The 14700-nt window shown below is 36.8% G+C and overlaps 1 protein-coding gene across 2 annotated transcripts in view; it reads left to right on the top strand.

Annotated features, from left to right (window-relative positions):
- Nucleotides 1–2286: 2286 nt before the first annotated feature.
- Nucleotides 2287–14700, top strand: part of LOC123866875 (27 kDa hemolymph protein-like) — a 33723-nt gene continuing 21309 nt past the window's right edge. For both annotated transcript variants that reach the window (XR_006796270.1, XM_045908623.1), the window contains exons 1-4: nt 2287–2536; nt 2943–3118; nt 11369–11481; nt 12225–12388. Coding sequence is in view for 1 of the 2 variants with exons in the window: in XM_045908623.1 (XP_045764579.1) it covers nt 2500–2536; nt 2943–3118; nt 11369–11481; nt 12225–12388 (490 nt within the window). In the remaining variant the exon portion in view is untranslated. The remainder of the gene's footprint in view (nt 2537–2942; nt 3119–11368; nt 11482–12224; nt 12389–14700) is intronic.

The raw sequence follows: 14700 nt of genomic DNA on the forward strand, positions 1-14700 counted from the left end.
TTATTATACAAATATTCAAACAGTTTCTGTTCCATTAGCTGTTAAGCTCAAAAAGAAAAGTAATAATTGTTGATTGAATACTGCTGATCCTGAAAAAGAAAAACAAATCAATATGTAAAATAATAATATACCAATGGACTTAAAAATGTCTTTCAATAGCTATAACTAATTTACTTTGTTAATCACTTTATAATAAAAGTGTAAATTAAAAATTTATAACACCCCGACAAGTAAAGGTTACAGTAACTAGAAAAGTGCTGATAAATTTCAAACGGCTGAATCAATTTTCTTGTATTATACCTAAGAACACTTTCGATCAAGCCACCTTTCAAACAAAAAAAACTAAATCCAAATCGGTTCATTAGTTTAGGAGCTATGATGCCACAGACATCACACAGATACATCACATCAAACTTATAACACTCCTCTTTTTGGGTCGGGGGTTAAAAAGATTAAAATTGTCTTATTTCGGGCGATCTGGCAACACAGGACTGTTTCACTTTGAGAGGCTACGCACTATAGTGCGTTTCATCGAATAGTACTTGAATAGTACCTATGGCGTTATGTTGGCTCGCCTGTCTGTCCAAGTCATTGGCACCATATTTGCATAAGAAGACGCAGGACTTTGTCTGTGGTGGCGTTTGTTTGCGCGCGTGTTGTGACTTTTTGGAGTGTTTTTTTGTTAGAAGTGGCCGGTTTTTGTGTCCCGCTGGTGTTTATTGGTGGTGGAACTGACCGAGGAACTGACTGAGAAGCGCTCTAAAGGGGCGCTGCGTATATGTCGGCGGGCGCCAGTACAGACGAAGTCCATACTTATACATAGGTATAATTTTCCTAACTTGTAAATAACTGCACACTTGACATTGGCTAATCAGTGTAAAGCCAGACCAAAGAAAAAAAAAAAAAAAGAAGACGCAGATTTTGTTTATTCTCATTTGATTTTCCTGAATGAATGAAATGAAAATCAAATGAAAATAAACAAAATCTGCGTCTTCTCATGCGAATGACCAATGACCACCCAACAGACAGGGGAGCCATCAGCCAACATAACGCCATAGGTACTATTCGATGAAACGCACTATAGGTAGGTACTCAGCAAAGAGATAGATAGATTCGATAGTAAAAATCAAATTCTAGGCTACTCCGGCCGGTATCTACTCAGCTCGCTCTCGTTCCTGTAAAGAAAAACCGAAGTTACCTACAACAATAATTAAGTAGTAAATAGCTACATGAACTTCTGGAAACTAATGTGACTTAATAAATTAGATGACAATCAATAGTTACAAAACCGAAATGCTTTCAGTTGCAAATACTATGACTTTGTTTTTGCATTACTGATTCTCTAATTACTTACCTATTTAGTTAAACTACATTATATACAACATTTACTTACCAAGTAGTGTTAGCAACACATACACAGTCGATAAGGATAACGAACAAACCAATCACTTTCGAGTTTTGACGAAATAAGATACATTTTTGTACTTAGATACAATATCACTACCCCGCAACGAATAACTTTATCCAACCAAAGTTGAGTCACAGAGAAAATACAAACAAAACACTTTTCTAATACAAATAGACCAATAACTTAGAGAAAGTGAAATAAACTATCAAATGGGCCAATTACGACAAACGAAAACTTTTTTGGATGCGTTCCGTTTCACGATTATTTTTGGTTTGCTGGGAAAAATTTGGATATTTTTATGAAGTCCTAAAAGTAACGTAAAGTAACATTTTGAGTCGTGTAACATGGAGGAAACATGAGGGGGTCAAAAGTAACGTAAAATGTTACAAAAGTAACATTCTGGCAACGCTGAGTATATTCTTTGCACTATTCACTACCATTCATCCAAGTTCACTACACTATAGGCTAGGCTAGAACAGACTATATAACACAGATCACAGATCACAGATAAAGAATATGTAAGATTCGTCTGTGGTATTGATGGCTGTCAAGGCTGTCTCTTTTTTTTTTTTCTCTCTCGTCTGGCTTTACAAAGATCAGCCAATGTCAAGTTTGTAGTTATTTGTAACAAGTTAGGGAAACTATACAAGTATGGACCCCGTCTGTACCGGCGCTCGCCGGCACATGCACGGCACCACCTTAGAGCGCTTTCCAGTCAGTTTTACACAAAAAAAAGACACTCCAAAAAGGCAGAGCACGCCCGCCAGCCAACACCAATACAGACGAAGTCATATAATATAATGTACTCTGTGGTCCATAGATAATACATATAGTATATGTACTGGAACATTTAGAGTTGGCAATACTGATAGGTAGATTTTTTTTGTGTTTTAGTCTGAATGTGGCGTTATTCGTAATCAAACGTTTCGTTTCAGAAACAGCGCGAGGTTAGGGTACGAAACCGGTTTCATAATAAATTAATTTTGCTTTTTCTTCAGTTCGTCACTTTATGGTGGAATTTGCCCTGTTATTGAAGATAGAATTTTAAACACTTTTTGATTACAATAATTGTTGGTGAAATAAGATTTAAAATGGATTTCAAGAGCATAATATTCGCAATTTGCATTGGTAAGGTTTTGAACTTTTAACAATGATTATGTTTTGTACGAATTCGGTAAATATTCGAACACTTCCAATTAAAACTTAGTTCTAAAAATTTAACTAAGGATAATTATTGCAGTTTAATAATCATTGACCCAATATTTAAGCGATTGTTTTGTTTGACTTACCTACCTACCTGTATAATACCTTTATTAATGTGTTACGTGTGTTACAAATTTATTACTACTCTCATTGAACTGACGGTCTTAAGAAAGAGGTGGGAAATGGTTGAATTAGGAAGGCCGAGAACTGTGTTTGGCGGCTGGCGGGTGGCGCGCTCTCGGGAAGGCCTATGTCCAGCAGTGGATGCAAACGAGTTGATTGAAGTAGAGAATATTGATAAAATATCTAATTTATGTGGGTATTTTTGTAGGTGTTGTGTGGGCCCAGACTGAACCATCGTTGACTGATGCTTTAAACAACCTGCCTCCTGAACTGCAAGGAAAAGTTGATGAGAAGCAGGTCACGGAAATAAGGAATAAAACTGTAGCAGCTTTCAAGAAGAAATGCGAAGAAAATGCAGGGCCTGATGCTTATCAAAAAGCTGAGGTGAGTCCTTTTGTAATTTAGTATTCTCAGAGTTATTAAAAAAATACTAAAATAGACTTGTACTTCACTGCAATCACATTATAGTTACTGATGCTTAAGTCTGTTATCTTGGTATTGATGGAAGATAGGGGACAAAATGGTACCGATTAGAGTTTGTGTTTGGCATAAAAATATTTTAATGCTCTCTGCTGCCCTTTGGCTGTACTTCCTGTGGGCTATCAATTTTATTCTGGCCTGCCACAATTAACTAGATGATATTATAAGGCTTTATTATCAAAAACATGAAAATATTTTTGGTGATATTTTTGTGTTGCAAAAATTGTTTTTTTTTTTTGCGTTGTTTTCATTGCCTCCAATCTGTTTTTGTAAATATATGTCGATTTTTATAGTAAGTATGAAGATAATTGTCATGAAGTTTGTGATGAAGTCACAGGTATCAGCTAATTTAGTCAACAAACAAATAAGATTGTAGCAATTGAGTGCTAATGGGGCATATATTACACAGAACATATTTGAGACTAGAAACCTATGTTCAACTATGGTTCTACTATTGAAGGAAAAATGTATAATTATATAAGTACTTAAGTATATAAGTTTAAATTCAAGGTCACCCTGCATGTTTATTAAACACGTCGTCACTTGAGTACATAAAGACAACAAAATGATCCTATATAGGTCTCATTTTTCCTTTTGAGGTACAGAACCTTAAAAATGTGAAAGTGTCTGTTTTTTTGGTTTGTCCTTCGACCACGTCGCAACTAAACAACGGATTGACGTGATTTTTTATATGGCTTATAGTTAAAGACTTGGAGAGTGACATAGGCTACGTTGTATTCCTGAAAATCAATGAGTTCCCGCGGGATTTTTGAAAAACCTAAATCCATGCGGACGAAATCGCTGGCATCATTTAATAAACAATAATTTCTACATTCACATTTCTCTTTGGGCACATGAGTAGATATCCCTTCTTTGGGTAGGTCATTAGATATATAGTTAATATCGTATATATGTATGTATTTTCCACTACTTATAGTAGGTATAGACATTACATGACACCCACACCTTTACTTTTTTGCTTACATAAGTAATAATTATTTATTTTATTAAAGTAGGTACCAAAGCGATGCTAGTAGCCGGCGAAGTTTGACTAGTGCGTGATATTTTTTGATGTGGGTTATATTTTAGTCTAGTAATGGCAATTACTTGTTTATATAGAAGTGTCGAGTGGCCGAGACGTGGCGCGGACATATTCCGTCTGCACTCTGCTTGAACTTAACTTGTAAGGCATACAGACGTGGTGCAAGTTCGCTTTCGTCTAGGAACTCTATATAAACATTTATATAGTACATAATCATTTGTCCTAGGTACTCACCTACTTAGATAATATGTATTTTTTTGCATCTTTGTAATTGAGTTATTTTTGTTTTATCAGCAACAGGTAGTTATTGCAATAAGATGATTTATTACACTACTGTCCAAAAAAAGGAGTGTTGTTTTCAGGGTTCATGTTTGTGAATTTCTTTAGCTCGCCATAACTTCTAGATGCCTTATCAAATTTGGATGTATGGGGTATCGCTCAAATCCTTATATCATCGTGGGTGATACTGACTATAATTTCGTTACTTAACCACCATCATACCAGAAAATCCACTTTAATTTATATTTTACTAGAGGATACCCGCGACTTCGTCCGCGTGTTTTTAAAGATTTAGATTTTTAAAGATCCCGTGGGAACTGTTTGATTTTCCGGGATAACATGCCTATGTCAATTACTGGGACGCAAGCTACCTCGGTACCAAACATACAAATCGGTTAAGCAGATGGGTTTTTAGGAATCCGGTGGGAACTCTTTGATTTTCCGGGATATAAAGTAGCCTATGTGCGTCCCCGGGATATAAGCTAACCCTGTAGCAAATTTCGTCAGAATCGGTTAAACTGTTGCGTCATGACAAGGTAGCAGACAGACAGACAGACATACTTTCGCCTTTATAATATTATAGTATGGATTTTTAGGGCGGTCGTTTCGAATTTTTTATTATTTGTTGCTAATTGCTATAGCGGCAATAGAAATACACATTCTGTGACAACTGTATACCTTTCAATTTCTTAAATTTCAATTCTGCATATTACTGATCACGAGATACAGCCTGCTGACAGACAGACGGACGGACAGACAGACAGCGGAGACATAGTAAACCCTCCCGGTACGGAACCCTAAAAAGAAATTTAATATGACAGGGCAGCCTTGTTTTTTATGGCGCTCTTGATCCTGTCTTTACTTATTGAACCGTTTTAAATTTATCATCACTCCACACTCCACAATCATTCTTACAAAGTCGTAAGGTACTTAGTAGTGCCCCGAAATATGAGTAGGTACCATTTGATTTACGATTGTTGAAATAAGTAGGTATCAATGAATGAAGCCTATTCATATGCAGCCCGCAATATGAGAAGCTCGCCTCGGTATATTTACGATGAAACCATCAGAGGCTTTTGTGTAAGTTTTAGGAATAAACCATAATTTAAATACATAGTTACTTAATAGAATAAACCCATGGGGACTTCCCCTTTTATGTGGTGGTGGTCCTACCTTACCATGTTTACAAATTGCGGTTTACCGAAGCAATTTTCTCACAGCTAGCTTGTATAGCAAAAGATTTCTGTGCGTTTAATACCTACCTTGGTACCAACTAGGTTTATCTACATCTGCCTACTAGGTTTAGCTATTTACTTTATATGTAAAATGACCGTTAAGTATACCTACATCCTTCACAGCATCTTAGGAGGGTTCCCTGTTTCAGGCCAGTTCCGCAGCGCTGCCATTTCTTTGGTGTTTATCAAGGTGGTAGGTAGGTACTTAGGTAGGTACATAGTAGAAATACCAAGAAACGGTTTAAAAACTGAAGGTAACATCCGTTATCTTGATTTATGGAAGGATTTTCCTATTAATTCCGCGAGTTCATTGTACAATGTTAAATAAAAGGTTATAAATGTAATTCAACCTCCATAGATTTCACCCGGAAACCAGTTATTCGTGATATTAACAGACCACGGCCATGTTGGTAAATAAAATATGTTTATCCATACTTAATATTATAAATGCGAAACTGTGTCTGTCGGTTTGAGTGCTAGCTTTTCACGACCCATCCAACCGATTACAGAGATAGCTTGCGTCCCGTGTGTCCCATTGAACCTGTGTTTTTTGCGTAGGTTTTGGGAGGACATTCCAATAATTCGGTTAAAATATTTGAATGATACCTGCTTGTCTGAGTGACGCCAATAGTAGTAATAAGAGATAAGTATGAAAACGAAAGTTCATTTCCATACATTTTGCCCACGTATTGCTATTTACTTTTACGCAATCAATGCTTCGCATAATAGAAAATGCTTACAGTTTTACCGTTTTAGAACGTCTTGATGTCTACCAACTAAACGAAATACGATTTTAAAACATAAGTACCTAGCTATAGTGCGTTTCATCGAATAGTACCTATGGCTTTATGTTGGCTCCCCTGTCTGTTGGGTGGTCATTGGCACCATATTGGCATGAGAAGACGCAGATTTTGTTTATTTTCATTTGATTTTCATTTCATTCACTCAGGAAAATCAAATGAAAATAAACAAAATCTGCGTCTTCTTATGCAAATATGGTGCCAATGACTTGGTCAGACAGAGGAGCCAACATAACGCCATAGGTACCTACTATTTGTTGAAACGCACTACTTATACTTAATTTATTTTTTATTTACCTACTTACTGACCTACTTGTCATTTGGCGCGACTTGGTTAGGGTGTTTTTAAAAATGCCGTAGAAAACCTTTGTTTTCAGTGAGCAGGTACATAATAATATAATTCATTCGTTTTCACATGTTAAAAAGCCTTTAAATATTGCTCTATGTCGTACGGCTCGGATGACATTATTATCTGTGCGCCAAGTTTATTGTTTTGTTGTATTTTAAAATCAATTGAGGTTCAGAGTTGAGACGTAAAAACTAACAAACAAACAGATAAATACATAACCTACATACATTCGGAGTAGGTACTATTCGGGTATCAGCACAGAAGTAGGTATGGATGGGTTGCTACAACTTTACAGGAACTGCCGTGTGTATTTCAGTGAGTCAGATCTCTTAATAACATGCCTAGGTAATAGAGATGCACCTGACACCTTTATTACTTCATTCCTCTTATTAACTACACGACATCAGAGTTCTTAGACGGCTCTACAAAGTGGTTTAAAAATACCTACTTAATATATTTTGTCAAAAGCCAGCCCATCTCAACGGATACCTTCTACCTATACCTACCAAACATACATGCACAATGCCATCTCACACAAATCACAATGCAAAGCATAAAAACAAGGCACTCTTTATTTTCAAAGTCAGATGAACGGCAATTCGACATTTCTGACATCATGATTCCGGCGGGATATCAGGTGCCGGCTTAAGGTCTTCGCACATTACACAGACTCGAGGATGACTCCACTGAAGGTGTTCATTTTTTTTTTTTCTCTTCTCTCGTCTGGCCCTTACAATGACTAGCCAATGCCAAGTTTGCAATTATTTGCAACAAGTTAGCCAAACTGTGCCGGCGCTCGCCGACATACGCACGGCACCCCCTTAGAGCGCTTTTCAGTCAGTTTTAACAAAAAAAAACACTCCAAAAAGTCACAACACGCGCGCCAGCAAACGCCACCACAGACGAAGTCCAAGATGTTCATTATACATAGTAGGTACACACTCGACGTACGACGCGTGGACCAAGCTTGGTCCAAGCTTGGTCCACAAGTTGTACATTTCTTTCGATTAAATATTGACACTGCAAGAAACAGGAGATAAAATTCACATTGCCATGTTTTGCTGTGAGTTGAGACTGAGTGGAGTCTGTATGTGTGTGCTCTCAGAGACGCGGGGGTGTAATATCACCATCTACCCGGGCTGCTACTGAGAATTTCTAGTAGCAGCCGGGGCAGGTAGTACTTAACCTTTTTTTTGGTCAAACCCGAACTAGTCAATGCTAACCTCTAGCTAAGAGCACCGAGGTATTCAATAGATTAAAGTACTGCACTACAAAGTACAAACCTAAAGTAGGTACAACAAGTGTAAATTAAAAATTTATAACACCCCCGACAAGTGAAGGTTACAGTAACTAGAAAAGAGCTGATAACTTTCAAACGGCTGAACCGATTTTCTTGGATTATAGCTAAGAGTAAGAACACTTTCGATCAAGCCACCTTTCAAACAAAAAAAAAAAAACAAAAAACTAACTTATAACACCCCTCTTTTTGGGTCGGGGGTTAAAAACAAAAAATGGCAGATGCCCTAAAAATCTTTGCAGGGCTTTAATACCTAATTCCTATCTATCCGTATCACGCAACTAAACGATAAAACATTACGGTATTTTTAATGATCACGGATTTGATAAGATTAATTAATAATTATATCGCAATAGGTACTTACCTACCTAGTAAGATAACCTCAACAACTAATCGTTTTGAAATAAAGTCGGTGAGAATTTGGTGATACTTACCTTTTTTTTGTTAATGTGGGGAAAATCTTCTTAAGATAGCCGACGTCTTGGGAAAGATATCGGGTTATGTAAGATTTTTACCTAATCGGTGGGGCCACTAGATTACGAACGCATAACAAAAAACCGGCAAACCGAGGGTTCCGTACTCGAGTATTTTTTCTGACATTTTATAATTTCTTATTTAATTGACCATAATTAAAAAAACATAAAGTTGAAAATACTAATTTTATTTTTCCTTGAACACATTTTAATTTATTTTTTGTGATGTAACCACAAATCCACGGTTTTCAGATTTTTTCCTTTACTTTTGCTATAAGACCTAACTACTTGCCTTTCATGATTCCAGGCCAAGGGAAGTACCCTATAAGTTTTCTTGAACGACACGACAGACAGACAGAGAGACCCTATAAGTGTTCCGTTTTTCCTTTTGACGTACGTACGTAACTCTAATAACAGGACAGATTTAACAGGAGTAAAGATAAACAATGCAACAGAAATAATCTGCGATTTTTTAATCAACCCAGAAAATTAATCTATACGAAATTTTAAAGCGTATTCGCCCATATACTCATACAAAGATATTGTAGCAAACTAGACACGGGAGGCTTTGGCATGCTTCCAATCTAAATGCCTTTGCGCGGTGCACCGGAAAACTCAAAGCCTTTCTGTACCTATTACCTAGCTTTGCAGTGGGACACTCAAATGACGCTAAACATGAGCTTTGAAAATAATACTAATATAAAATCGGTTCATTCGTTTAGGCGCTACGATGCCACAGACAGATACACAGATACACACGTCAAACTTATAACACCCCTCTTTTTGGGTCGGGGGTTAAAAAATAATACTAACTATACTTCTATCCGCGGAAAGAAGTTGCATAGCTCTCTCTGTCACGTAGTCTCATACGAAATTGTAGAGACAAAATCCCAGTGGGCGTTAACCATTTTGAGCCACCAACCAATCACAAACATATTTCCACAAGAAAAATTGAAACTCAATTTGAAAAGTTTCCAAAAAACATTCGAAATTCAATTAGAAAACAGTTTCGTTTAAAATAAATAATTTTTTTTATTATGATGATTAAAAATACCATTTCCTATGTTCGATAACCTTTGCCAGTTGGTTGGAGGGCAAAAAGGCGACTACAAAATAAAATGTTAATAATGTATTTTGTACCTACCTAGCTAAGTACTTAGGGTTAGTTACACCAGGCGGTTAAAGTTACCTGTAAAGTTCAATTTGACCTTAAAACATGGTTAAGTACGTGTTAGGACACGCAAAAGGCAGGGTTCTGTAGCCATGGCACTCAGAATACAGATTCTGAGGCATGCCAGTTGGCAGTCGTTATTTATTTGACCCAAGTTTTTTTCAAAAAAACTGTCCATATTATTGTCTTATTGTCCATTGCTTATGTAAATACGGGACTCGAATAAAATCAATATATGCACAAGTCAGAATTCGCAAATAAAAAGTTATCGAACCCTGGATTGTGACCAGTGCTTATTTGGTGTCAAATTTAATTTTAACGGTAACCTTACTTTAACCGCTTGACGTGCAACTGACCCGAATGAAAGGAAATAGAAAGAGGAGTATTTGTCATTAAGTACCTACCTGTTTGTCCAGTAGACTAAATACGTATGAGTATAAGTGCAACGAACGAGTCAAAGTTCAAAAATAATTGACGCCTTCAATGATAAAATTATTATGATATTATGGCAGTCACAGAGGAAGCTGAGTGACGTACAGTAGGTACAGTAAGCTATATATGTACCCACTTACAATGTTTGTATAGGATTTTTCTGTGCCACTGACTCGCGCTTCCGCGTATCAAAAACGGATCATAATATTATGTCGCGTAATTTTTAAGGTTCCGTTGAAAAATGGTAAAAAAGCGGTCTAGTGCGAATCGGACTCACACACGAAGGGTCCCGTACTATACCGCTACGGTATTCAGCCGTTGATGTTTGACTATACCTACTTATATGCATATGCTACGAATGAGTAAGGTATTATAATCAAATCACCACCAAGTAATTAACTTAATGATCGTTGTTCGTTGTTATTGATTAATCATTGTTAGGTACTTGTTGGTATGCTATAACTATGTTATAACACAATTTGTTGGAAACGTTCGTTTTACATAACCACATTGTATGTATATTTACTAATATAGTACTCTACCACCCATTCGTAATTCGTATATCCAAGCCGTATTTCGTATAATACATTCGTATACCTGCGACTTCATTCACATTGACTACACATGCAAACCCCTATTTTACCCCCATAGGGGTTCCATTTTCAAACATTCTTTCTTAGAGGTTGTCTACGTCACAATAATCCAGACTAATATTATGAATGCAAATGTGTGTCTGTCTGTCTGCTAGTTTTTCACGGTCCAACCGACTTTGATACAGAGTTAGTTTACATCCCGAGGACGGACATAGACTACTTTTTATCGCGGAAAATTAAATCGTTCGTACAGGAATAAAAAAAAACCTAAATCCACGCGGACGAAGTCGCGGGCATCGTCTAGTAAGTTATATTATACACTATATTAAGTAATATTTATTTAAGTGCCATTGTGTGATGTGTAGTAACACTGTGAAGCTATTTCGCTTTATTCATTCTTTGTTTAGTAACATAGCACACATTAATAATTTCCTTTGTTTTATTTTAATTCTTGACTCTTGTTCAACTGTCCATTAATTACAGAAAGCCTTCTTGGAGTTCTCCAATTGTCTAAAGGCGCTGGTAGATCCTGAGAAACTGAGAAAAGAGGTGGAGGACGCAAAGCCTACTGGGCAAGTTGATGAGGTATTTAAGAGGTAAGCAAAATCCGTTTGGTTCTCCTAACGCTGGCTATACACGATCAAGTTTACCATCAAGTTTGCAGCGGACTTGAAGCGGCGTCCAGTCAACTGATAACCATACACCGTCAAGTTTACTGCACGCCGCATCAACTCCGCTGCAAACTTGACCGGTAAATTTGGTCGTGTATGGCCAGCGTTATGATTTTAGCAGTCTACGTATGTATGTATGTATGTTTGTATCCTGATTCTGTGTGTTCCACCGTAGCGCTTAAACTACTGGGCCGATTTTGATGAATGAGGTGTCAATTGATTCGTCGTAAAGGTCCGGGTGACATAGGCTATATTTTATACAAATAAAATTGATCTAACGGATGTTACATAAAAAAGTGGGGGTCTCCAAAATTTTTTGTGGTATTGTATCGAGTGGGATGTCAAATAAAAGAGGAGAAAATTCCGAGTTCATGAATATAAATGTACTGCAACATTAAAACATACCAAACGACAGAAAAATATTTTAGTATAATATTTCAGCGTTTATTAAGACGATCGTCGTCGCGTTTTAGTTTTCAACTTTATCTTGTGTTGACCTAGAATCATGTTTGGCAGGTAACAATATCTTATAGTACCTACGAGTAAACGGAAAAATCCGAATACCTACCGTGAATCTTTACACATCACAAAAAAGTGTTATTTTTTGTACGAGTCCGACTCGCATTTGACCGTGATTTTAAATCGTGCTCTTTATTTTTAAATTCCAGATACTGTCAGAAAACGCCACAGTTCAAGACCTGCTTCAAGAACATAACAGATACGATCAAGCCATGCTTTTCGGTGGAAGAGCAGAAAAATCTAAAAACTGTCTACAATGTCTCTGAACAGCTTGCCGAGTTTGTGTGTTTCAAGGAAGGCGACAGGATTGCTTGTAAGTATTTTTTACTGACTTTAAAAGAAATACTCAATACTAGATGATGCCCGCGACTTCATCCCCGTGGAAAGACGTTTTTAAAGATCCCGTGGGAACTCCTTGCTTATCCGGGATAAAAATGTCAATTTCCGGGACGCAAGCTACCATTGTACCTTTCATATAAATCAGGTAAACGGATGGGCTCTTAAGAATCCCGTGGGAACTCTTTGATTTCCCAGTATAAAAAGTAGACTATGTCCTTCCCCGGGGTGTAAGCTAAATCTGTACCAAATTCCATCAAAATCGGTTTAACTGTTTCAAATTTCATTAAAATCGGTTTGACTTTTGAGCCGTGAAAAGCTAGCAGACAGACACACTTTCGCATTTATAATATTAAGTATGGATCTGATGAAACTTTTAAATGTTCTAGCGGCATATTATTTATTTATTTATTAGAGAGTGAGATAGAAATATTAGATAGTAATACGTAGTAGCCCTGTACACGTTCGTCAATGAATGCTCTTTCGGCGAACTGAATAACATCAAAATCATCCATAGTCGGGTAAAATATCGCTTATACGAGAAACAATAGACTTCACACAGGTATAAGCAAAGACCATAGTCTAAAGGTCAAGGTATCGCGCATATTGTCTCAAATATGAAGGCAAGTAGTTAGTATCAAAGGCGGAGCTTCGTTTTGTTTCTGCATTTTACAAGCATTGAGTTAGGCCATAGAGCAGCATACCTTAGTCTACGTTAGATACTGTAACTGAACTAACAGGGTCCTAAGAATCTCTACCCTATTTTTCCTTCGGATCTTTCTAAAGATTACATTTTAAAATAATCTCTTTAAAGTGGCACGTGTATCGTATAGCGGTAGGACCCCTTGTGATGTTGTGTCCATAATAAACCAAGAACTTTTAGAGCGTCAGAAATAATGAGTTCATCAGACTTAAACGACTTTACGGAGTTCGAGTATTGAAATTGTGTGTTTGGGTGTAAATATTAATTTAGCATTTGGTCCGATAAGACAAGTGCTAGTTCGAGATTCAAAAGGTGTGTTCCCGCTTAGGACCATATTAAACTATGATAGGATCATGAGACAGCTTTACAAGACAACACTTTATAGAGCCCTACTTATTAGACGTGTGTTTATGTGTGTGTGTGTGTGTGATCTCCTTCCTTCGTAAAGGAAGAAGTTGTGTAGCGGCACCATTCACTCCAGTTGGCGTAAAAAGGGTTTGAGTGAATGATGGTACGTAGCTCCACCACGCCACGTACGGTGAGCTTCTGCCTTCCCTTGGTATCCCACCGTCATACTGGGACCCTCGATAAATCAAGAGATCAATATGGCACATAAAATACCAAAGAACAGTAGCTCCCCCCCCACACACGTCATCATCCAAATAAACAGCGCAGCGTATGCAAGCATACTTTAGGAAGTGGTGCGTTCCACTTATGATCCCACGTTGCAGCCGAAGCTGAAATAGCATTTTTATAGTGGTGCCCTCAGTAGTGTTGAATTGGGGATTCTGTATCAAAATTGGTGGGGATTTTGGATCACTCTCGCTACGCTCGCTCGCTTCGCTCGCCGTGATCCAAAATCGCCACCAATTTTGATACAGAATTCCCCAATTCTAAACTACTGTCCTCAACAACACATTAAATAAATGGAGTGTAGCTAAATCCAAGCAAAAATTAATCAACTATCCGTATTTTGAACAAACTATTCACATGGTTTAAGAACGAAATATTCATTCTATTTGCACGAGCAAATATGTTGATAAAACTAGATAGGTACTAAGAAACCTTGAATTTTAAAATTACTCTTCAAATGTAATATTTTTACAACATGAAAAACAACTATTTGGCTATAACAACCTACACCAAATATTGTGTTTTCAATACGAGTATAATCAGTAAATTAAATAAAAGAAGCAGGTATATGGAAATTAAACAAGCATATTTAATCATCTAAAACTTTATTATTCATACACCACTTTTTTAAACAAGTTACATTTTTCAGCGCACAGATGGTCGGATGATAAACACAACTATATATGTCAGAATGTGAATTATACAACTCATACAATGTTAATAAACGAGGACATCCTTTATCTTCTAAATTATGTACGTTAGGATTACTTAATATATCTTTTAACCATAACTGCTTTTCAAGGCCTTTACAATAAATATCATTATTTTTTAAAATATCTATTAGATGGTATTTATAGGTCTCGTAAGGCACGATTCCCTCGCTCCATAATATTTTTCTATTCTTTTCAATCCATTTAACTTGTTTCTTTTCTGTGTCTGTTAGCCATTCATAG

The sequence above is a fragment of the Maniola jurtina genome, chromosome 7 (assembly GCF_905333055.1).
Source record: "Maniola jurtina chromosome 7, ilManJurt1.1, whole genome shotgun sequence".
NCBI classification, from domain to species: Eukaryota; Metazoa; Arthropoda; class Insecta; order Lepidoptera; family Nymphalidae; genus Maniola; species Maniola jurtina.